The sequence below is a fragment of the Octopus bimaculoides genome, chromosome 5 (assembly GCF_046866305.1).
Source record: "Octopus bimaculoides isolate indiv1 chromosome 5, ASM4686630v1, whole genome shotgun sequence".
Taxonomy (NCBI): domain Eukaryota; kingdom Metazoa; phylum Mollusca; class Cephalopoda; order Octopoda; family Octopodidae; genus Octopus; species Octopus bimaculoides.
In genome coordinates, this window is record NC_142932.1 from 127697670 (window position 1) to 127722013 (window position 24344).

The 24344-nt window shown below is 35.8% G+C and overlaps 1 protein-coding gene and 1 long non-coding RNA gene across 3 annotated transcripts in view; one reads left to right on the top strand and one right to left on the bottom strand.

Annotated features, from left to right (window-relative positions):
- LOC106867829 (serine/threonine-protein kinase greatwall) overlaps positions 1-24344 on the top strand; it is a 729021-nt gene that overhangs the window by 689680 nt on the left and 14997 nt on the right. The window contains exon 16 of one of the 2 annotated variants that reach the window (XR_016242045.1): positions 15727-15912. Coding sequence is in view for 1 of the 2 variants with exons in the window: in XM_089353060.1 (XP_089209186.1) it covers positions 15727-15773 (47 nt within the window). In the remaining variant the exon portion in view is untranslated. Of the gene's footprint in view, positions 1-15726; positions 17902-24344 lie in introns of those variants that run through there. The other variant, XM_089353060.1, reaches the window with a different exon arrangement.
- LOC128247884 (uncharacterized) overlaps positions 18053-24344 on the bottom strand; it is a 211621-nt gene continuing 205329 nt past the window's right edge. Inside the window, exon 5 of the long non-coding RNA XR_016242046.1 lies at positions 18053-20174. This is a non-coding gene — a long non-coding RNA (uncharacterized LOC128247884). The remainder of the gene's footprint in view (positions 20175-24344) is intronic.

Sequence of the window (24344 nt, forward strand, 5' to 3'; positions counted from 1 at the left end):
AACCCAATCAGTTGCAAGAAATCTGGTCTTCCCAGGCTTTTTGACTATGGCTGGTAACACAGGTATCTGGTGATACTTGAGGAACGCCCCCACCCCTGGTGTCACCTGTGCCTGGAACCAGGCCATATAAAAAAGAACTGTCCACAGGATCAGAGTAGGGTCCTGGAGCAGTTGGTGGAAGAAGCGCCCCCATCCTCATTCGGAAGGTGAGGAAGAAGGTGGGTAACAATGGTTACCCACTGAGGGATCCTAAGGCTACGGGAGGGAAGGAAAATCTTCAGGACAAAATGGAAGAACTCCACCCTCCCGTGGTAAAAGAGAAAAAAAGGAAAAATGGGACATTGCTGGCCATTACTAATACTCTGCCAGCGTATCTCGAAACCCTGTCGGTGGGAATTGTACCACTGACGGTGGAAACTGTGGCCTCGCCCCATGTGGAGGAGGAATTTTTAGTCTTATTCCACAAGGGAGGGGCAGTTCAGGATTTTCTTAAAAGTTTGCTAAAGAAGGTCGGAGGGGAGGGGTTCTAACCTGCATTAAGGACCCTGATTGGCCTTCACAAGTAGCTGTGGAGGTCATGTGGGAAACTGATTTGTGTAAGGTGATGAACTCCTTCCCCGAAGACACGTTTTGCTTCCAGCTGAAGCACCATCGAGGTGCTTGAGTGAGGCATTGAGCCTGGTCGGGTGCTGGCAGGCCAGAAAATAACGGAAAAAGTTAAGAGGCTTTTAGTGCCTCATATTGTGGGTGCATATGACCCATTTATGAAAAATGTAAGAGGCTTAGTGCCTCATTTTTATGGACCTTACGTCGAAAAGGAATAAAAGTAAGAGGTTTATAACCTCAAATTGGTTGTTGTACAAAGAACAATGTTTTTGAAAAGCAGTGATCGGCAGGCATCATCTGTCTTTCCTCACCAATTTCGTTAATCATTTTTTCATTCATTTCATTTTGTGTGTTGTCCAGCCCGCAGCTACTTCTATGTACGGCTTTTATAGCCAATTCTATGAAATAAAGTAGCTTGTTTACCAACCACGTGGTTCTGGGATAAGTCTTCTACTTTAGCCTCAGGCCAACCAAAGCCTAGTGAGTGGATTTGGTAGACGGAAACTGAAAGAAGCCTGTCATGTATATGCTTGTGTGTCTGTGTTTGTCCCCCTACATGGCTTGACAACCAATGTTGATGTGTTTACGTCCCTGTAACTTAGCGGTTCGGGAAAAGAGACCAATAGAATAAGTAATAGGCTTACAAAGAATAAATCATGGGTTCAGTTTGTTCGACTAAAGGCACTGCTCCAGCATGGCCACAGTCAAATGACTGAATCAAATGAAAGAATGCAAGAAAGAATGACATACAAACATCTATATATGAAGCATCTGTGCTGCTGCGCCATAAAAAGCACCCCTGCAGGGTTCTTGTACAAAGCATCTGTACAGGTGCCATATAAAAAGCACCCAGTACACTCTGTAAAGTGGTTGGTGTTAGGAAGGGCATCCAACTGTAGAAACCCTGCCAAAACTGACAATTGGAGCCTGGTGCAGCTCTCTGGCTTACCAACACCTGCCAAACAATCCAACCCATACCAGCAGTGAAAATGGTTGTATCATCATCATCATCATCATTATTATCATCAAGCTGTTCCTGTAAAAAGGAGACATAAAAATTTATGGAATTTAGCCCAAACATCTACACATATATGATTAAACATAATCCTAAGAGGCTGGTGTTGGTTTACATCAGTAAGACTTATAGTATGTGGTGAAACTGATAAAAAGAGTAAAGTGAACATGGCATGAGGAGTGGATTATGTTTTGGAGAGAGTCCCACCATGAAAGGAGAGCTCTCATTAATTTCTCTCCTTTCAACTTTTCCATAAGAAGGACTCTATCCAAAATGTTGTCTTTTTTCCACTCATCACTACAATTTATCAATTTTACAATATTACATATACATACATAGTGATAATTTACAAAAAAAAGAACAAAAGATGAAGACGGGTGTGAAAACAACAAACAGATGTATTAGTTTAACGCTCAGGAAGTGAGAAAGTCTTTTACGTTTCGAGCCTATGCTCTTCAACAGAAATAAGTGCAGATTGAGAGAAACGACAACGAGGAAAAAGCAGAACGTACAAAAAAAAGTCATCATCATCACCAGTGTCATAACATCCCCTTCTCTATGCTTGCATGGATCAGACAGAATTTATTATTGGTGTAGATTTTGTAAGGGAGGGTGCCCTTCCTGTTGCCAACCATCTCCTGTTTCTATCCAATGTGATATTGCCCCATCACTAAGCATTTTTCCACAGATTCTTGCATGATGGTGACATCCATTTCCAGGTATCATTTATTGTCAGGTACAGAGACAGTAACATGCACGTGCACACACACACACTGATATGGATGTATGTATTTTTTTTATTCTTTTACGTGTTTCAGTCGTTTAACTGCGGCCATACTGGAGCACTGCCTTTAGTCGAACAAATTGACCCCAGGATTTATACTTTGTAAGCTTAGTACTTATTCTATCAGATTCTTTTGCTGAACTACTATGTTACAGGGACATAAACACACCAACATTGATCATCAAGCGACGGTGGTGGGGACAAACACAGACATACACACACATTCAATGGGATTCTTTTAGTTTCCGTGTACCAAATCCACTCACAAGGCTTTGGTCAGCCCAAGGTTATAGTAGAAGACACTCACCCAAGGTGCCATGCAGTAGGACTGAACTCAGGACCATGTGGTTGGAAAGCAAGCTTCTTACCACACAGCCACACCATTGCCCCACCACCACCACCACACACATATATCATTGATTATTCAAAGTGTACAAGGTTGACTCCACTTACTCAGTATGTCACACAGATCTCATCATTTATCACAAAAGATATTAAAAAAACTAAAATTGGATTTTTTCCACAAATTATCTAGATCAGGTTTTCCTGTTATCTCTCCTAATTTTATCTTTATCAATTAAGTTATTTAGATTTATTTGGCTTAATGATTCACAAAAAGTAAATTGTATTTCTGCTTGAAATATGATGTAAAAAAAATTGTTCAAAAGTCAATTTTTAGGAATCATTGAAACATAAATTTATTTTGTTCTTTAAATTACATTTCTTTCGTCACGACACTACTAGTACTACAACTACTTGCTATTCTATTATTCACTACTTTTTATGTATCCACATTTAGTGTGTGTATACAAGCAAGTATATACACACACACATATACATACATTCATATATGCATACTCTCAGAGTTTACTGTTTTTTGCATCTTAGGTAAAACATATGTCTGCTACTTAAATGATAAGTTCATCATCACCATCATCATCATTTAATCTCCGTTTTCAATGCTGGTATGGGTTGGATGGTTTGACTGAGGTCTGGAGAGCCAGAAGGCTGCACCAGGCTCCAATCTGATCTGGCATTGTTTCTACAGCTGGATGCCCTTCCTAACACCAACCACTCTGAGAGTGTTGTGGGTGCTTTTTACATACCACTGTCACAGGAGCCAGTCAGATGGCACTGGCATCAACCACGTACAGATAGTGCTTTTTTACATGCCACTGGCACGGAAGCCATTCTGGGGCTACTGGATCACATTCAGATATTGCTTTTTACATGTCACCAGCACAGAAGTCAGTCAGGTGGTACTGGCATTGATCATGTTTGGTTGGTGCTTTTTATGTGCCACCGGCAAGGAAGCCAGTCAGGTGGTCCTGGCTGATAATAAAACAGTTTCAATTAAATATCTCGTACAACAATACATGCTGCAATAGAAATGTGTTCAGTTATGCTTTTCTTCTAAGACAGACACAAATGAGACATATATATATATGTGTATGTGTGTGTGTATGTAGAGGTATATATAATTATATTTAAAAAAATAAAATATATTAAACTTTCAGATATGTTAATAGTTTGATGAGAACTTCATCCCAAAAAACCCCCCAAAAACTTCCATTATTTCTAGCGTATTTTTTTTATATCTTTGACATGTTTCAATCATTAGACTGTGGGCATGCTGGAGCACTGACTTGTGAAATGTTTTATTGAATGAATTGACACCCAGTCCTAATTATTTTTATTTTTAAGACTGATACTTATTCTATCAAGCTCTTTTGTTGAACTGCTAGGTTATGGGGACATAAACACACCAACACCGGTTCTCAAGCACACATACCATGTGGTTGAGAAGCAAACTTCTTACCACACAACCATCCCTGTATCTATAGGTACCATTTCATAAAATGTTTTATATACCTCTCCTCACTCTCACACACACACATATATATATATATATATATATATATATATATATATATATATATATATATATATATATATATACCTCTAGATATTTTTAAAATCTTAGGGAATAATAAGTATTCCAGGTTATCAGGACATTTACTAATGCAATGTAAACAGTATCGTTTATAATATTATTACAAATTTGGGATTTTACCAATAGAACCGCAACTCCTATTTCAGGATAACCTTATTGTATGGAATACACATAGAATGTTATATCCAATACTAGCAGAGGCACCCAGCGTTGCTCGGGAATGAAATTGTTGCTTATATACTTGAAGAAAAAAAAGCAAAATATGCTGTATAGAAATTTGAGGACATTCTGTAGATGGACTCTCAGATGAATGATGGCTGGGCGCCTCTCATGAATGGGGAAAATTGAAGATGTGCCAAAAAGCCTCATTGGTACTTGGAAACTTTTACGAAAATTAAAATGGGGATTAAATGAAAAAAATGATTTACATGAATATCCTCAGAAGAGTAATTGAAATAAATGGCGATTGTGGAACCTCCCCACGCACGCACGCATACACACATATGTCTTTGTAAATATGTTTGTATACATTTATGTATGTGTGTGTTTGTAAGAGACAGAGTGTGAGTGAGAGAGAGAGGTTTGTTGTCATGTATACGTACATGCATAAATATACATACATCTTTGGATGTATGCATATGACAACGCAGCCCTTGACTCACTCACACTCTGTCTCTTACAAACACGCACGCGTGCGCATACACACGTGTGTCTTTTTAAATATGTTTGTATACATTTATGTATGTGTGTTTGTAAGAGACAGAGTGTGAGTGAGTCAAGGGGTGTGTGTGTGCGTGTGTATGTGTGTGAGACAGAGTGAGAGAGCGGTGTGTATGTAGTATTTACTCTCTCTCTCTCTCTCATACACACGAACACACAAAATAGAGAGTGAAGCTTTTTGCGGTTGTTACGTCAATACCGGAAGTTGACATTGAGGAACCTTTTTAAAGAAGTGAATCTTAAATATAAAGCAATATTATTTATTTTTAATTAAAAAAATCAAATGAAGAGCCTAAGATTTATCCGAGGTCAAATTATTCATGCATTACAAGTATGGAAGCATTTGGTGAAGTCGATTTCACATCTCTGTTTTATATATATAGCATAGATAATAATATAAGCATTTTAAAATCTACTATAAAATATAATAAAATTATTTGAAAATATATATAACATTATTTTCAAATAATTTTATTGGATATAACTTTCTATGTGTATTCCATACAATAAGGTTATCCTGAAATAGGAGTTGCAGTTCTATTGGTAAAATCCCAAATTTGTAATAATATATATATATATATATATATATATATATATATATATATGGCGATTTTATTGAATAAATTTATTCTTTAGTATTTCAAGATATTTTTATGTAATTTTGGTAAATATATCTGTTAAAATGAGATGTCAGTGTTATTTTCATTTTGGTGTAATTTGAACGACAGTTTATTCACCACACCCTGTATATGTATACCTCTGCATATATATATACACACATATACAGTGTATGTATGTATGTATGTATGTATGTATATATATATATATGTATATATATATATATATATATATATATATATATATATATATATACCTCTACGCACACATATGGTATACTTTGATGAAACATAACAGAATTAAAGAATTAAATTTTTTTATGAAAATGGTAATTTCCTATTAAAGATTCTTCCTTTGTTTCTAATTGGTAAGAAAAGATTCTCTCAAAACCATACATCTATATCGGCTGGCTCACCTGTCCCTTCTGTCTCTGCTTGGCCTGGTCATTGCCAAAAGAAAGAGATGTTGAGAGAAGTACCAGTGTATACTGGAATCATATCAAAAAACTATAATCAACTCACTTATCACTGGTCTTGAAGAAATTAACATTTTTAGAGGTTTAATATTTCCATTCTTTGAATAATTAACTGTTTTATCAGTCTTTTTTACTTTCAATTCTTTTCCTGTTTTTTAAACAAACCTTCCTATATTCAACAAGTTGTTTTCTTCTGCTTTAATATTTAATGTTCCACACATTTTGAATTCTTTCTCTACTCTCCATTCCTTCATCAATTCTATCAGCTGGAGACTTAGCGGAAGAGAAAGGCCTTCGTTGTGAGACAGAAACAATTTAATGAAGCTTACAAGCGTTTACATGCTTTCCTTCCAGAAATCCACAACAGATAGAGAAAAAATCATTCAGACAGTATGGCGACAATTCTGGCAGAACAAGTCAAATATTTAGTCAAGGGATAGCTTCCCTATCCTTTACACAGTTTGATTTTGTGATAAAAATAAACTGATGGGTTTCTAGATACAAGACACATTTCTTGTCGAGTGATTATACTTTAAATAATTGTTAATATGTGCTATTAGAAAGTAGGGGAAGTTATCAGTACCATCTTTTGCTTGTTGATTCATCATGCATTATTCATAGGTTTGGTCTTTTTCTGCTGGTGTATGAGTCTCTGCCCTGAGGAAATTTCTATAGCTTCTTCCAATTAGAGACAGCAATGACTTTGGCAGCACTTCTCTGGTAAATTCAATCTTTAGTTAATTGTTAGATTTTATATCAGCTGGGGAGGGGACATTCTATTTTCTCCTATTCATTGTCATTTGTGAAATGAAATCATAGCTTTACTCCATGTTCTATAAATCTCTATTCTTCACCGTATCCACCATCAGTTTTGAAGCATTATTGTAATTAGACTTCAGTTCAACTGATAACATGACATTCTGGGCCATTATTCAAAGGTTAAATCAATTTGAACGCATTAAATAGGGGCTAAATTCATGTCTGTGCGTAAATATTAAGAAAGCAGACAAACATGCAATGGAGATGATGTGCAGATTAAATTTCAAAATATTAAAATATTTTTACGGAGATGTACTTGCATAGCAAGTGACCTGATCTGAGATCGTGTGCTGGAACGAAAACAATTGCAGCGTGGAAGGTGCTTATAAGCCATTTAAAAACACACAAAAACCGTTAGATTCACTTCAACATTTAAATTTCATTTGTGTCAAAATATTTTCGTCATTTTGAGACTGCGACCTGTTCACTGACAAAATTCCGAGATGCAGCACAGAATTTTGTCAGTGAACAGGTCGTGGTCTCAAAGCGACGAAAATATTTTGACAAATTAAAATTAAATGTTGAAGTGAATCTAACGGTTTTTGTGTGTTTCTTAAATAGCTTATAAACACCTTTCACGCTGCAATTGTTTAAAATATTTTATTTTATATGAAACTAGCAGTATTGCCTGGCTATAATTTGGTAAAAGTCATAGTTGAAAATGGGGTGTAGCCAATTTTATTGAGAAATCCTATAAGGAATCTGTTTATCAAATTTTTTTTTATCCTGATTGAATGGAAAACCCCATAAGGAATCAGTTTAAACAATTTTTCAACCCAAATACAACTTAACTGAACACAACATTGCTGATTCAAAAACATCTATATTTATCATTTAAAGTTGGTTTTCACACCCAATCCAGTTCTGCAGAATCAGTGTCACGACGGGAGCGCATGGGTTGGGAACTCTTCTAGCAAGGAAATTAGAATGCCCAAAAGGGCTCCCAATCCTCAGAAGCGGTTACGTTCAGATCACAACTAAGTCTTAAGTGTATGTATATATATATATATACACACACACACACACACATACACACGCGTACGTACACCAATAGCATACATGTTTTTTTGTATGCATACTTGTGTGTGTGTGTATGTTGCCTGTATATTGACAAACACTTTTTTCCTTGATGGAAAAAAAAAAGCAAAAGTCTCAACAAAAACTTACTCATTGTTAAAAGGGGACTTAACTCCTGTTGTAAATAATGGTGGAATTCGCCGACTTGAAAATTGTTAAAAGTTTTGGTTGAAAATTTATTTTTACCACTATTTGCTGGTGCCTCTAGGAAAAATAAGCTGACGAAGGTACACCTAGGGTCATGACGAATGTCCTCCTAAAATTGGAATGACATGCCTGCTAATTTGTGGACGTGCATAAATTACTTTCACGTATACACACACACACACATCCTGCTTTTTATATATATACAGATACATAGGGGACAGCAGATAGACAAATATAAAAATATGGAAATAATTTGGCATAGTATTGGTTTCAAATTTTGGCACAAGGCTATCAATTTCAGAGGAGGAATTAAGTCAGATATATCGACCCCAGTACTCCACTGGTACTTATTTTATTGATCGCCAAAATGGTTGACAGTAAAGTTAACCCTCATTGGAACTTGAACTCAAAACATAAAGATAGATAAAAGGCCACCAAGCACTGGCATGGATGCCATTTATGTAACACTGGCATTGGCCACGACTATGACTTTATTTACTTTTTATATATTTTTTTCTTCATTTATTTCTTCCAATTTTATTGCTTTCACCTACTGTTACAAGCCAACCATAACCTGAACAGTTTAGTTTTTAATTTTTGTATTATTAGGGCTGGTCATTAAGCAAATTTTCAAGCTAAACTAATTAAAATATTGAATCAAAGATAAACTTGTTACCTGTTTAAATATGCTCAAGGCACATTCAAACATGTCAGAAGGCCATTCTTTGTGTTTTGTCATGGAGAAAATTTCTGTCAACAGCAAGAAATTTTCCCCATCACAAAACACAGTGAATGGCCTTCTTATGAATTCAAATGTGCCTCAAGCAAGTTTAAACAGTTTATATTTATATGCATCACTGCTCGGCACTGTCACCCTGTATTGAATCAAAGAATGTCACATCTCACTTAGCATAAGATAGTAGCTGTAAGCATGTTTGAACTCCTAACCATACGGTCAGTAGAAAGTAGACACAGCAGCTGATCAAGCTGTTATTTCTAAGTCTTTTTTTTTTCTTTCTTCTTGAAATAATTATGACATTTAGGCAACAGAATTTATTTATTCTATCCAGGAAATAGCACACACTGTTTAGTCACATGCTATTTCACAGACCATTAATGTATGTGTTTTTTCAGTGAATATATACTTGCTTCTAAAAGCATGTTAGCTTTTGTGTAGATGTTTATGAAGAGAATAAATGAGAGAGAGAAACCATTGATATCTTTTGATCTTAATGAACTAAAATTATGTAATATAAAAGTTTTATTTTTATGGTTTCTCCTAATAATTTGTAATTTTTAGTGAGAACCATTAAAAACTGCATTTAAAAAATATTATTCAAAATTATTTATAAAAAAAAGCCCACTCTTTTTTAAATCATGTTGTTAATAGATCATACAATTTTAGAAACTTAATAATTTCTATGACATGTTAGAACATACACTCTGTGATATAACAGTACAGCTATAAGTGTGTTTTATGGAAACTTATGTTCTTTAATGAAGGAAATTTCTTCACCTTTTAGTCCTTTTCTGTGTCATTGATACTAAAGGACACTGCCTTGGTGCTCAGTCTAGTGCTTGAAGTTAGATTTGAACTCTTGGCTCTTGCTAACTTGTACTTCCTGCCTCCCCCACTTGCTGCGTGTCTGACTCGACAACACATCTAACCACCAAATTGCAATATTTCTTCCACATTTAATTACTGTATTAAACACAAGTCAAGAAGGAGGCCTGTATATGGTTATTTACCCTGCTCGAAATAGCAAGCAGATATTTCTCAAATTACAGGGTAACTTCACAAAGGATTCATAAGATAGTATGATCCTAGATACACTGTATTTAAATAAAAGACAAAATGGTTATGGATGGAGTACCTTGGATCATAGGTCTGCTTGATCAGGATTAGCCTTGAGCTAAACTACAATTATATAGAATACTTCTTTTGTGCATTTTGTATTGAACACTTCTTGCATGTCTACGACTGCAATCAATATTTCCTCTCTGCATTTCATTTAACGTATCTCCCACTCACCCTTCCACCTCCTCGGCTACACACACCTCATACCTTGACAAGTCACCATGGCCCAAGGAAAAGACATGTAGCTTGTTTCTTAGATGCATTAATGCTGTTATGGAACCTCTGGCTTGACTCTGCTCTAAAAAATATCGAACCTCCAGTTATCTGATTAAATGTCTGTATACATTTATAGTAAAGTTGTATATTAGATTATGTTGCCAGGCTGTATTCTGGTTGAACTTCTCATTCCATTCACTTTGCAACCGAACATGCAATCTTAAGAAGAATTCTGGAATTCTAAGGTAGCTAGAAACTGTTATTTCATGGTTTGTTTATAAGACCAAGAATTAAAACATTTTATGGGAGAATAGAAAAGTCCCCTCTTTCTCTCTTACTCACCTATTACTAAATTCTATAGCCCCACAAGATACACTAACATTTAGGGTAACTATATTTGATACTCTAGTATGCCTAAGAGCTTCACTGTCCTAACACTAGACAGTTCTCCTGTACTAACACTAAAACAGACAAATATATGCAGTTATATACAATGATCACAGCCCCAGATGTATTAGCTTATGCTTGCTGCTATTAGTGCACTGCATGCAATACATTAAAGAGCTTTAAGAGTCATTAAGAGAAGATTGAGTATGTGACAGTGGCAACAATATTTTCCTGATTCCTCTACTAAATCTAATGACATACAGCAAGTTGGAAATTGACAGCAGGGAGACATATTTCAGTAATATATTGGAATAAAATTACATACTGTGATAGCATTTGGTTCCTGGGTAATTTCAGTAGAGGAAACCAGATTAGAGACAATATGTTGGAAAGTTTCTAAGTGACTGATAATATTACCCAAAACAGCAATGGCAACTGGAGAATTTGGTGGATGAAAGAGAATTTCATAAGGTCTTAGTGAACTTGCTATATATATGAGGCAGACATTATATAAATGACTGTTGCTTGACAAGAGAATAGGAAAATAGCCTCTTTCTAAAAATTCCCACAAATCATTGCAAATTAATCATATTCCTTTGTATAAACTGTATATTCTGACATTGCTTATTGGCTAGATTTACCAGTTCCATGTTTTTGATAGTTTAGTGACAGTATTTGTTGGCCTTTCATCAAAAGCTAGTTGGATCTTTCCCTCTAGATTGTCTGGAGATTTTCATGGTTGGGGAAAATTATTAAAAACTTCAAAATACTTGAATTAAAACCACAAAACTTACTGTTAATGGGAAATATAAACAAATCAAAATTTTGAAATAATATTTTTATTGGAAGAACTCAAATATATTGTTAGTTTTGATTTTTGTAATATTTAAGTTTTAAAACCAATTTGTTATAACACTAGAAGAAAAACAAAACAATATTATATAAAGTTATGATGCTGATGGTACATTGTTTTTTTTTTTAAATGGTCTTTGTCATATAGTCTAGTAGTATGTGATTAACTATACAAACTTGTGACCAGCTCAAATATGCTTGAGGCATATTCAGACCCATTAGAAAACCATTTTCTGTATTTTGTCAAGAAGAAAATTTCTGTCTTCACTGAGAAATTTTCTTCTTGACAAAATCCAGCGAATGACTTTCTTACAGGTTTGAATATGCCTGAAGCATATTTGAGCTGGTAACGAATTTGTATTTTATACACATCACTGCTTAGCACTGTCACCTTTTTTAGTTTAACTGTATCCTTGTTTTCTGCAACTTACTGGTAGAAGCTTATGTTGAGAGTAAATGTTTTATATGTAACAAATCACATATAAAAGGAGCCTCTTTGCACACCACATTTATAAATATCTCAGAGTGGTTGGCATTAGGAAGGGCATCCAGCTGTAGAAACCTTGCCAGATCAGATTGGAGCCTGGTGCAGCCTTTTGGCTTACCAGTCCTCAGTCAAACTGTGCAACCCATGCCAGCATGGAAAGCGGACGTTAAATGATGATGATGATGATCTGATGTATGAAGGGCTTGTCTATACACTGGAGCTCACTTTAGTGTGAGGCTCTGTCCAATATTCAAGGGACTAGTAGTATATGCTTATCTTAACTGAGAAGCATTGGTGGCGTTAATGTGTAAGCTTCTGCTTAACAATGTTCTACAGATTATCTGTAGAGAGCTGACTAAACAGGAACATACCCTCAATCTCATCTCCAAGCATAATGGAACAATCATTATCATTATGTCTGTCTATCTTACATACTGACAGTTAGAGATGAGCTAATGAGGGAATCTTAATGTAACCTGCTAGAAATAGCAACAAAACATCCTTCTTTGACCCTCTACAATGTAATCATTGAAACAAGAATAAAGAAAATAGTTTCTTTAACCAGATATTCAACAAAGCACACCCCACACCTCAAATTTTGAACTGAGATCAAAGAAGAATTCAAGCATAAAAGTGAGATTTTAGAAATGACTCAGACACTTTCACTTAAATTATTTTCAATCTAATCCTGATTTAATAAAATATTCTGGAGATTGGCAACAGCCGTGTATAATCATAATGAAGGTTAAAAAAGTGTTACACCGGACAGTGTAGTCCATGATATGCAGAACCCTTGGCTGCCATTGCTGGTACACTTTGAGAATAGATCTGCTCCTGAGGCTGAGCCTGTGGCTAAAAAACAACCCACAACTGCTACAATTAGTCTTAATCCTGTTGTTAGACAAATGAATGCAACGTTACATAGCAACCAACAGTAAGCCCTATATTTTCTGACATACTCACCACCAAGACTCATAGTACTATTTAAACAATGAGTCTTCCAAAAGCAATATCTTCAGTTGAGCAGTGCGACAAAAGCTCAATTTCCTGTCGATTAGGCTGCAAATTCTGCAATGAGTCTACAACGGAAACACATTCAATGATATTTCATCAATCTTCTTCAAACTATTTTTAAAAAATTTTATATGAAATCTTTTATAAGAAGAAATAAACAAGCAAGACACATATTTAATATATCAGGATTGTGTGTGTGTGTGTGTTTCTTTTGCTGTTGATTGTTTTAATGTATGCCGTTTTCTTTCGTAGTCTTTTTTTTTTTTTTTGTCACCACCACCCTACCAACTTGTCTTTACTTTATTTATTAATTTTGCTTCTGTACAGAATAAATCAGATTTGAAATGTTAATAGTCATTTTTCATTCTATTGAAACACAAACAGGCTGCTTTGTTTGTTTTCTTATTGTTGTTTGTTTTTGTTGTTTTTTTTTAAGTGTCAAGAGTGTCAAAGAAAAAAAACACTATATTGTAACACAACAAAATATAGTTAAACAGTATCATTTGAAAATACAATTTACATAATTTCTACAAGAAATAATGTTTGTAGTAATCTACTAATGCTTGAAGAATGAGTCATTTTCACATAATTTCAATTTGTTCAATGGTGGCAGTGTGGTGGTGGTGGTGGTGGTAGTAGTAGTAGTAGTTGTGGTGTTGGTGATTTCTTAATTAGGTACAGAGATTTTTTTAAAGAAAGACTAGCAATAGTAGTTTGGGGCAGGGTGAAGAGCAAATAGCTAACTAAAACCATGCATCCAGTCATGGATTTATGCCCTAACGGTTGAAAATGGTTGGCCTCTCTTTCTGCTTCTAGTTGCCATTCTTAGGTGTATAGCAACAAGATAGTCATGTGTTGTGATATTTATGCCTTTCCAGAAAATCATTTGATGCTCTTTAAAACAAAGATCACAGTTAGCTGTCCAATTAAAATTAAATGCCACATTGTTGTTATTGTTGTAATTAGTACTGAAGTGGGATCAAAGAATTGGTTAGAAACAAAAGAGCAGGGGCCCAGAACCAAATTTACTTTGCATTCATGAAAGGAGGCCAGTAAAACATTCTCAACAAATAGACTGACTCCATGTTTTTTTTTTTTTGTTCTTTTTTCCTCTCTCTCTCTGTTGTAGTATTTAATTGACTTCAGTACAGGGTTTCATGAATGTCCCTTTCTATCATAAGCACATGGCCTGAAATGTTGGGGGATCAGGATAGTTGATTACATCAAACCCTGGTGTTTGCCCGGTCCTTATTTTATCAACCCTAAAACGATAACAAGCAAAATCAACTTTGGTAGGATTTGAACTCAGAACATATAAGGTTGGATGATGGAATACTGCTAAGCATTTTTTACCTGGCAGGCTAACAATTCTGCCAGCTGACTCTACCTTATAAGTTTCATGGCTATTGATCTGACCAAAATGTTGCTCCAATCAACTCGTTACCCCTCTGACAATAGGAGGCCTATCTCCATTAACTGGGTCCCTAAAACCCAGCTTTCTATCAGGGGATGGCAAAATCTGAATGCAAAGGATTGCTATTGTAAAGGCAGCTCATAGAATCCCTCTTAAAGTTCTGTTGATTCACTGCCTTATTTATCAAACCTGAAAAGATAAAAGGCAAGGTTTGATCTTGATAGGATTCGAACTCTGATCCAGAATAAATAGCACAAAGGAGCCTGGTGCAGCCTTCTCGCTCACCAGCCCTCAGTCAAACCGTACAACCCATGCCAGCATGGAAAGCAGACGTTAAACAAGGATGATGATGATGATTCTATTATTTGGCCTTTAATAAATCTGCCAAATTCTCCTCCTTGAAAAACTGACCACTATACCTTTCCCCCACTGCACACAGTTTGTGGCTTACTGATGCAACAATCATCATCATCATCATCATTTAATGTTATCAATGTGGTGATCTGGTACAATTGTTAGCATGCTTGGAAAAGTGCTTAGCAGTATTTTGTCTGTAAATGAGTTCAAATTCTGCCAAAGTCAAATTTAAATCTCAAAAGGAGGTTTAAATGAAATAAGTACCAGTTGAATACTGGGGTCAATTTAATCAACTTACTCACTGCCTCAAAACTACTGGCCTTGTGCTAAAATTTGAAACCATTATTACTATTATTGTTGTTGTTATTGTTTTTAAGGCAGCCTCTGCTGGTAGAATCATTCGCCCCAGGGAAAATGCTTGCAGCATTTCGTCTGTCTTTTGGTTCTGAGTTGAAATTCTGCCAAGGCCGACTTTGCCTTTCATCCTTTTGGAGGTCAATAAATTAAGGACCAGTGAAACACTGAGGTCAATGTAGTTGACTCATCCTCTCCACCAACATTTCTGGCCTTTAGTAGAAAGGATTATTATTATTATTATTATTATTTTTTTTTTATTTTTTTTATTTAAGGCAGGAAGCTGGCAGAATGGTTAGAATGCCAGACAAAATGCTTAGCAGCGTTTTGTCCATCTTTGCATTCAGAGTTCAGATTCCACCGAGTTTGACTTTGCCTTTCATCCTTTTAGGGTCAATAAATTAAGTACCAGTGAAATACTAGGGTCAATATAAGCAACTCCCCCCCCCCTCCAATTTCAGGCCTTGTGCCTATAGAAGAAAAGATTATTGTTGTTGTTGTTGTTGTTGTTGTTGTTGTTGTGGGTGTTATTATTTATTGTTTTTCTCTTTTTTCCTTGCCGATTTTTTTAGTGAGAAACAACTTACAGAATTTGGTTGTATCATCGGTGGACCTTTGAAATCCCTGACCTGGCACCAACACAAGTAACCTGTTCTGGAATATTTATGGTAAAATCCTGTGTAAAATAAATGTACAAAACAAGAACAGAAGAAATGCCTAATGGTGGACAGTATTTTGCCAAAATATCCTTCTTTTGGGTGTGTTTTTCATAATTTCCTTTAAAATGAATTTTTGTAAAATGAAAGAACATTGAAAATTGATTCTTCTTCTTTTCACAAAATTTTCTATCTGTGATAGGTTTGATTTTTATAATTTTGTAATTCTGACAAATATGGAACCAGGGTAAGGAACATGTGTAAGGAACTGCTTCATAAATGTTGTCAACTAACTTTTCTTTATATAAGCAGGCTATTGTATGCACGTGTGTATCATATAGATAGACAGATGTATACATACATATGCAAATTATATTAATATCAATTCAATTCAATAATTAGCATATTATACAAAAATACTTATTAGAAAAAAAAAAAAAAAACAGTAGTACAAGCTGATTTTATGCTGCCAGTGAGAATTTGCAGTGAGCTTAATGCTTTGTGAGTAGATTAGAAGTGAGGGCAAGCATCTTGTGTTCAAGTTTATAATCATAAACTAATTCATTTAAGCTTTGCTTATATCTATCTTCTCCGATATAACATCTCTTTTATTTTTACTTCAAATGATTTCTGTTTAAAGCATTGAATTTAAATGCTTTCTATTTTATTTTACATTTTGTTTTTCTTTTTGTTGTTTTTTTTTATGTTCAATTTAGGACTGATGTGAAATTGCAAATTAAAGAAAATCTAGCATTTGTTTCCCCTTAATTCACCCCTCTTCATCTAAGAAAATACATTAAGTTTGACAGAAGTCTCTTTTCTAGTTCCATCCCTTCTCAGGCCATATATGCATTTCTTTTAATAGTTCTGCAGTTTTCTCTGGCAGTATTTGTGGGTAAGAGACAATTTCTTGCATTTCGACATGGCTGTTGCTTTACTCTCTTTTGCAAATAGTGTTTCTTTGTTATTGTTTATTGTATTTTATTTATCATTATTATCATTATTATTATTTGATTGTTGCAAGGAGAGTGTGCACTTGAGGACTTAGTGATCATTTCTACTACTCGTGTTGAGGGAGTTTTATAATATAGAACGTATTGATTTAAAAACTATTCAAGTGAGGTACATCATTCCTAATGTTTGTTGACAACAAAATTTTTTTTTGTTCTTGTCTTTTTTGTCTCTTGCAGACACCATGTTATGTTTTTAATAATATCAATTAAGAATCCAACTAACATTATGATTTTGTTTGTTGTTCGTAGAAGTAATAATGTGAGAGAAATCTAGTAGAATAGCTGAGTAAATGCTGTTATTGTAAATATGAGAATGTGAGCCATGGTCTAAATAATGTTCTTGAAAATGTAGCAGAAAAACAAACTAAATATTGTTGTAAATGTAGTGAGTAGTGTTTCTTCAAATGCATGGTAGAGCCCCTCACTAAATCTCTGGTACTTAGTTATATCGACAACTTTCTATTGTCAATATTTTTGTAAACAGCCTTAGGGCACCGAGCTGGCAGAAACATTAGCACACCGGGCGAAATGCTTGGTGGTATTTCGTCTGTCTTTATGTTCTGAGTTCAAATTCCACCAAAGTCAACTTTGCCTTTCATCCTTTCGGGGTCGATAAATTAAGTACCAGTTATGTACTGGGGTTGATCTAATCGACTGGCCCCCTCCCCCAAAATTTTGGGCCTTGTGCCTAGAGTAGAAAAGAATATTTTCACTGCATAAGGGCAGCGAGCTGGCAGAATCATTAGCGTGCCGGGTGAAATGCTTAACAGTACTTTGTCTGCCATTACATTCTGAGTTCAAATTCCACCAAGGTCGACTTTGCCTTTCATCCTTTCGGGGCGATTAAATAAGTATCAGTTACGCACTGGGGTCGATGTAATCAACTTAATCCCTTTGTCTGTCCCTGTTTGTCCCCTCTGTGTTTAGCCCCCTTGTGGGCAATAAAGAAATAAGTATTTTTGTAAAAAGCCTGCCTAGATATGTTTCAGTCTAGTTTATAACTTAATTTATTGCTACAACTTTTGATATTCATCCATAAAATGTTAATAAAGTTTAATAATAATATGAAAGAGTTTTTTTTATATGTAGGCAAAAGGAATCCTGATTTTGTTTCCCTTTAAATATGATTTTGAGGTGTTGATGATAGGGCAAAATGACAAGTAATCATTAACACCTTGTGTCATTTACCACTTAATACTGTGTACAAATTCTGTCAAAATTAATTTGATATCAGTTTATAAAAATAATTAACACAAATCCACCAGCTTTTGGACAAAACAAAAGAAAAAAATATGACTATTTTATTTAGTTGGCAGCTAATGTGTTAGTTCACAGGGACCACTGAGTTTTTCATGCAAAAATATATTTTTATAACTTACAATATATATAAATACAGTATATATATATATATATATATATATATATATATATGTATGTGTGTCACATACTTGCTGTATGTGTTTTGTTTATGCTCTCATTGATAGGTTGACGTTGTCTGCACTGTTCAGAAATTATCTGTAGCAGGGCCACAAGTGGGCCACAAGGCGTGCTCTTAATCTGCAGCAGGTGAAACTACTTAATGCAACGGAGAAGTAACGTCTCTCATGTGCTCTTTCATATTCTCTCTGTTGCTTCTCCTCAGTGGACAGAATCACGAGCTTCAGCAGTTGGTGCCATTCCTCATGCCACAGGGCCTTCTCTTCCCAGGAGTCTGAGGAGATGTCAGAGTTCTTCATATGTCTCTTCAGCACATCCCTGCATCACAACCTCTGGCTACCATTAGTTATTCCTGCCCTAAAATAGAACAACATAGAAAACTGCCTTTGGGAACCTACCGCCCTCCATCCTGCAAACATGCCCTGCCCTGCACTGCTGCAATGAGGTAATGAGGACTTCCACACAAACTATGCTAGTGTGACATCAGGACCTTTACATCAGGAATGTGATCCCACCACCTGATATGAAGCTGGAGTGCAGATGATGAAGTTGGATTTGTATCAGGGCCTTGATGTTGCTGTAGTAGAGGGCCATGCATTCTGTGGCATAAAGGAAGTAAAGGAGCACTGTGACACTGTACACCTATATCTTTGTGTTGCAGGCAACATCACGGCAGCTCCATAGATGCTTTGCAAGAGAGCCAAAACCCTTAGTGGCAGACTGTGTTTGCCTTTCAGCTTCAAGGTCAGAAGAGTTAGTACAACTAAGTTATGGGGCACATAAACACACCAGCATTGGTTGTCAAGCGATGTTGGGGGGACAAACACACACACATATATAAACACATATATGATGGGCTTCTTTCAATTTCCATCTACCAAATCCACTCACAAGACTTTGGTCGGCCCAAGGCTATAGCAGAAGACACTTGCCCAAGCTGCCACGCAGTGGGACTGAACCCGGGACCATGTGGTTGGTAAGGAAGCTACTTATCACACAGCCACTGCTGCGCCTATTGTTCTGATGTCCTTCTCAGTTTGAAATGTCGATATCATATGCGACCTTATACACAGCTCAAATAATCATCCCCATTGGTTTATTGCATTATTATTAGAATAGGCATCATAAAATTCTTCCTCGTTTGATACATTTTTCCTCATTGTTCAACTTGAAGCAAATAGCCAAATGCATTAGACATACCTTCACTCTAGCACCTGTAGATCAATGGCTGCCTGGTGTGGCTTATCATTTCACTGAAAAACCAAGGTCAGCTGCACACAGCATCATAGTCACAAGAACCCTGCATTGGTTGGCTGACATGTTGTTTTAAAAGTATGGTTTCTTTTTGAACGGATCTCATATTTCAATTAATGAAGCCAATTTAATTTATTGATCAGCATGTAGAACAGGAAAACTTACAGAAGCAGCTGCTACACGTGGACAGTTAGGCCACAGCATTGTGAAGATTCTTCATAAATATTATTAACTATGATGAATATACATAATGTTTAAGTAGTTTCCTCAAGTGTTTGCAATTCACTCGATCAAATTCCCCACTGACCTCAACGAACAGAAGATAAATAGTTTTTGATTCAACTGTAGCCATACTAAAACTCAATATTTTAACTAATGTCAGCACTCGTCTTATTGAGGACCTTCTCAACTATTCAACAAAGAAGCCTTTTGTTTTGTCTTTTTTTATTATCTTTGTTTAATCTTTTTTTTTTCAAATACTTCATTTCATGTTGCTTTGCTTGAAAATAAGTCCCAGCAACAACTGGGGTCAGACCTGTTCCATTCAAGGGAAGGAAGAATATTGCTCTTTTGATGGAAAGGAAACGGGGTTATGCTCCAGCTCTGTTGACTTGTGACAAATGTAGAACTCTCTAGAAAAAGGATTCATTCAACTGAATTCTGTTTGAAATAGAAAAAATATCTTTTAGAATACAATTTTCAATAGTCTTTTGTTTCAATGTGTTGAGCATTAATTTCTTAGATTAGTGCTTGGCTTGTAACATGAGGATTTCATAGGAAAGAGATATTTCTATCAACCTTGTAAAAGTCTACTACTTAACGAGAGCAAATTCAGGTTCTACAAGAATAAAATTAAAGTGTAAAACATTAGACATACACACACACACACACACACACTGGTTTTCCATTGGTTTCAACAATGAGGATTCAAATGTTCAGTGACCCAAATTAACTTGTCAGTGAATTTAAAGTGTAACTGGTTAAAAAAATATAAACATTACAAAACATTCAAACATATGCAAAATAACATTTGAGGTCAAAAAGGAACAAGAAATTCTACAGTAAACCATCAGAAAATATCTTGTTTGCATGTCTTTGTTAAACTGGCTTCTTATACGGATAACATTTGGAAGTTTTTCTAACTGTATTGACTGGATTCCAGTAAATCTGGGATAATTTACTGTAGTCAAGTGGATAATATTGATGAAGGGAATGGGATATGATGTGATGTTGCCAAGTGACCGAGATGGTCTTGAAGATTGTCCTCTGGTATCAAGGATAGTCTCTAGCCTTCCTTTGTCTTTATAAATAAGAGTTTTTGGGACTGTAAAGGATTTTCCTCAATAATTTGAAGAATGTCGCTATTTTACAGATCTATTAATTCTTATGATCGTGTTGGAAATTTTCAAGCATGGCATTCTGGTAAGAAGTTTGCTACTCCAACCACATAGTACCATGTTCAGTCCCACTGTGTGGTGCCTTGGGCAAATGTCTTCTTCTATACTCCAAGGTCTTGTGAGGGGATTTAGTTGGCAAACTGACAAGAAGGTCGCCACATTTGTGTGTGTGTGTGTGTACCTAGATAGATAGTGAGACATGCACATATGAGTGTGTCTTTGTGTTTGTTCCCCATAACAACTTGACAATTTGTGTTGCAAAATAGTCTGGTAGATTAAAGTGGCAGGCTTAAAAATACATAAGTACTGGGGTTGATTCATTCAACTAAAACCCTCCAAAGCAGTACTCCAGCATGGCCACTGTCCAATGATTGAAACAAGTGAAAGGTAATTGTCATTTGAGCCAAAAAGAAAGTAATGCTTGTGTGCTTGCTAATTTATTGCATTATAATAACTAGAAAAACAGGTGAAAAGAGACGAGAGCAATAAATGCAATGAGTAACAGACCTGGTTGTACAAACATCACAACCAACAACAAAACAAAATGTTCCCTGATCTTTTTGCAGCTTACTCATTAAGAAATTTTCCAATCAGCTAATTTACTCCCTTTCAGAAACAACAAACCCAGCTGTGTATGAAGCTTTTGAGAAAGAAACAACTCCATGATTAGAGAGTTAGCAACTTTCAAACAAATAGAAACAAGTGTGTTTTGACTGTAGTTGTTTTAGGTGTTCTAGGACTGACGAATAGATGTGCTGTCAGGTAGATTCATGTCATGCGGGATGTTAAGAATTAATCTTCTTTATTGAGACTTTCTATAATCATTGTAATTCTGGGTCAGTGTCAGAATTTATTTCAGATAGAAGTAGATTTACAAGTATGTTCTGAGGAAGTTAGGTGTCTCTTATGTATATACATTTCTTTCTTCAGGTGCCATGCCCAGAATGTAGGACATAAGGTGATCATGTCTTGCCTCAATCCTCTGTTCCTTGTTTTCCGTAACAGTTCCACTTCCTGATGTTCAATGCCTCTCTTCTTCCAACCAATTCCTCAGACTTGAACATCCACATCATCCTTCTCCATTCTCTGCTTCTTTTTCTTTCAATCTTTCCAGTCATCTCTAAATTCTCCTTGGGCCCACATTCTTCATTACAGGATGGAGAAATCTCAGTTTCTTGGCTCTTATCTCATGAAGCAGCTTCCTATTTACCACAGCCCAGGTCATCACCTCTTCATTATGCACTTGTCTGTCCATGTTATCCTTAATATTCTCCTGAAGAACCATATTTCTCAGCTCTCCAAGCACCTTCTGATTCCTGATGTTAAAGACCATGTCTCACTGCCATACATTAACACAAGGTGGACAGAGCAGTTTTCTTATATTGTTCAGCCTTATTCTTTATATTACTGATCTAACAACATTGCTCATAGATGTGCTTAGATTATGGCCTGACGTAGCCAAGAACATTATTTTTTTTTTTTGTATTTTGTTGTTGTAAAGGAAGATCTGTTTAGTCTTAGTTATAGAATATTTTCCATTTGCAATCTTCATTTTCTTTCACTGAGTCATAAGATCAGCCAGGGTTGATATTAAATGAACAAATAAATTTTCCGAGAAATTAGGGTAAATTTTTCATTTGTCTGTTATTTTGTTTTTGGAAATTCAGTAATGGCAGAATGATGTCTGATTCCGGTGAGTATTTTATATTCTGTTACTTATTTTAATCATCTGCAAAATGATGAGAGGCAAAATTGACTTCAGTGGAATTTGAACTCAGAGCAAACAGCTGGACAAAATGCTGCTAATGATTCTGCCTTGAGAGTTTACTAGATATTTTGTTTGTTTTTGTAAGAAAAGATTACTTTCAGAATCTGTACATTAATTGCTCACATTTGAAGAAACAGTTCTATATTTAAGAGACAAGGAATTATGTACATTATTTACATTTGACGGATATTTGTCCTCACCTTCTTTGTTGTTAGCACAACGTTTCGGCTGATATACCCTCCAGCCTTCATCAGGTGTCTTGGAGAAATTTCGAACCTGGGTTCTCATTCTTAAGGTATTTTTAGATATTATTATTATTTTATGCTTCACTTTTGCTTTGTATTTCTACAAGTTGGCTCCAAGTCTCACCCAGAGACCTCAAGAGACAAGTTAGAAGTTCATGTTGGTGTTATGCTTAGGGTGCTATATATTTGGTTTTACACATAGTATTGTTCCAGAGAATGTTTAAGACATCATAAGAAAATTATGTGTTTGTTTTAAAATTTGAGATTACAGAGAAAGTATTTTGGCATAGGATATGGGCAGTTTCCATGAGCACTATCTCTTGAATTTCTGCCATTTTGGGGTTTCTTGGTATCTGAGCTAGGTAGGAATCAGCCCCTTTTGCTATCATTCTTAGGGCACCTATGACAACAGGTATTGTTTCAATCATGATGTTCCACATTTTGCCAATTTCTATTTCAAGATCTTTATACTTGCTCAGCTTTTGGTAGGTCTTGACAGATACATTTATATCGATTGGGACAGTCATATCAACGAGGAGGCATGATTTTTGTCTGAAGTCTTTCAATATGATGTCTGGCCTATTCACATCTATCTTTCTGTCAGTTTGAATGATGAAGTTCCAGAAGAGTGCGATGTGATCATTTTCAAGTACTGGGGGTGGTTTGTGTTCCCACCAGTTTTTATCATGGGGCAAGTCCAGGTTTTTGCAAATTACCCAATGAATATATTGTGCAGCTCTATCATGCCTGTTGAGATACTCTATAGGCGCAAGAAGACTGCACATGGAGACAACATGATCAATGGTCTCAATTTGTTGTTGACATACACGACGTATTGGGGAGCTGCCATTCTTTAATACGTTGGCCTGGTAGTTCCTTGTAGGTAGGCATTGATCTTGGGCTGCTATGATAAACCTTTCTGTTTCTGATGTTAAGTCAGAAGCTATTAGCCATTAATGGGTGAGGGCTTTGTCAACTTTGGCATTATTTGCTCTCTTTTCTTCTGCCCAAACTTTATTCCCAAATCCCTGCACCTCTTTTGATGGGACAGACTTTACTGTAACTGGTGTTTTTCCCTATCCTCCTGTAAAAATTTTTGGAGTTATATCTCTCGACTTTTCTTTCTTCCTTATCGCATACCTTGTCAGCTGGGCATGCTGTATCTATGATCCAGCATAGTTTGTTTTCTTTCTCTATTAAGACTATGTCCAGCTTCCTATTCTCTATCTCAGGGTCACACTGAATCATAAAATCCCATAGGATCTCTGCATTTCTATTTTCAACGATGTCTTCAGGTTTGTGGTCGTACCACTTTTTTGCTCTGTCAAGTCCATACTTGTTGCAAAGTGTCCAATGGACAAGCCTGGCCATATTGTGGTGGCATCTCTTATATTCCTTCTGGGCTAGTGGCCACAAAAAG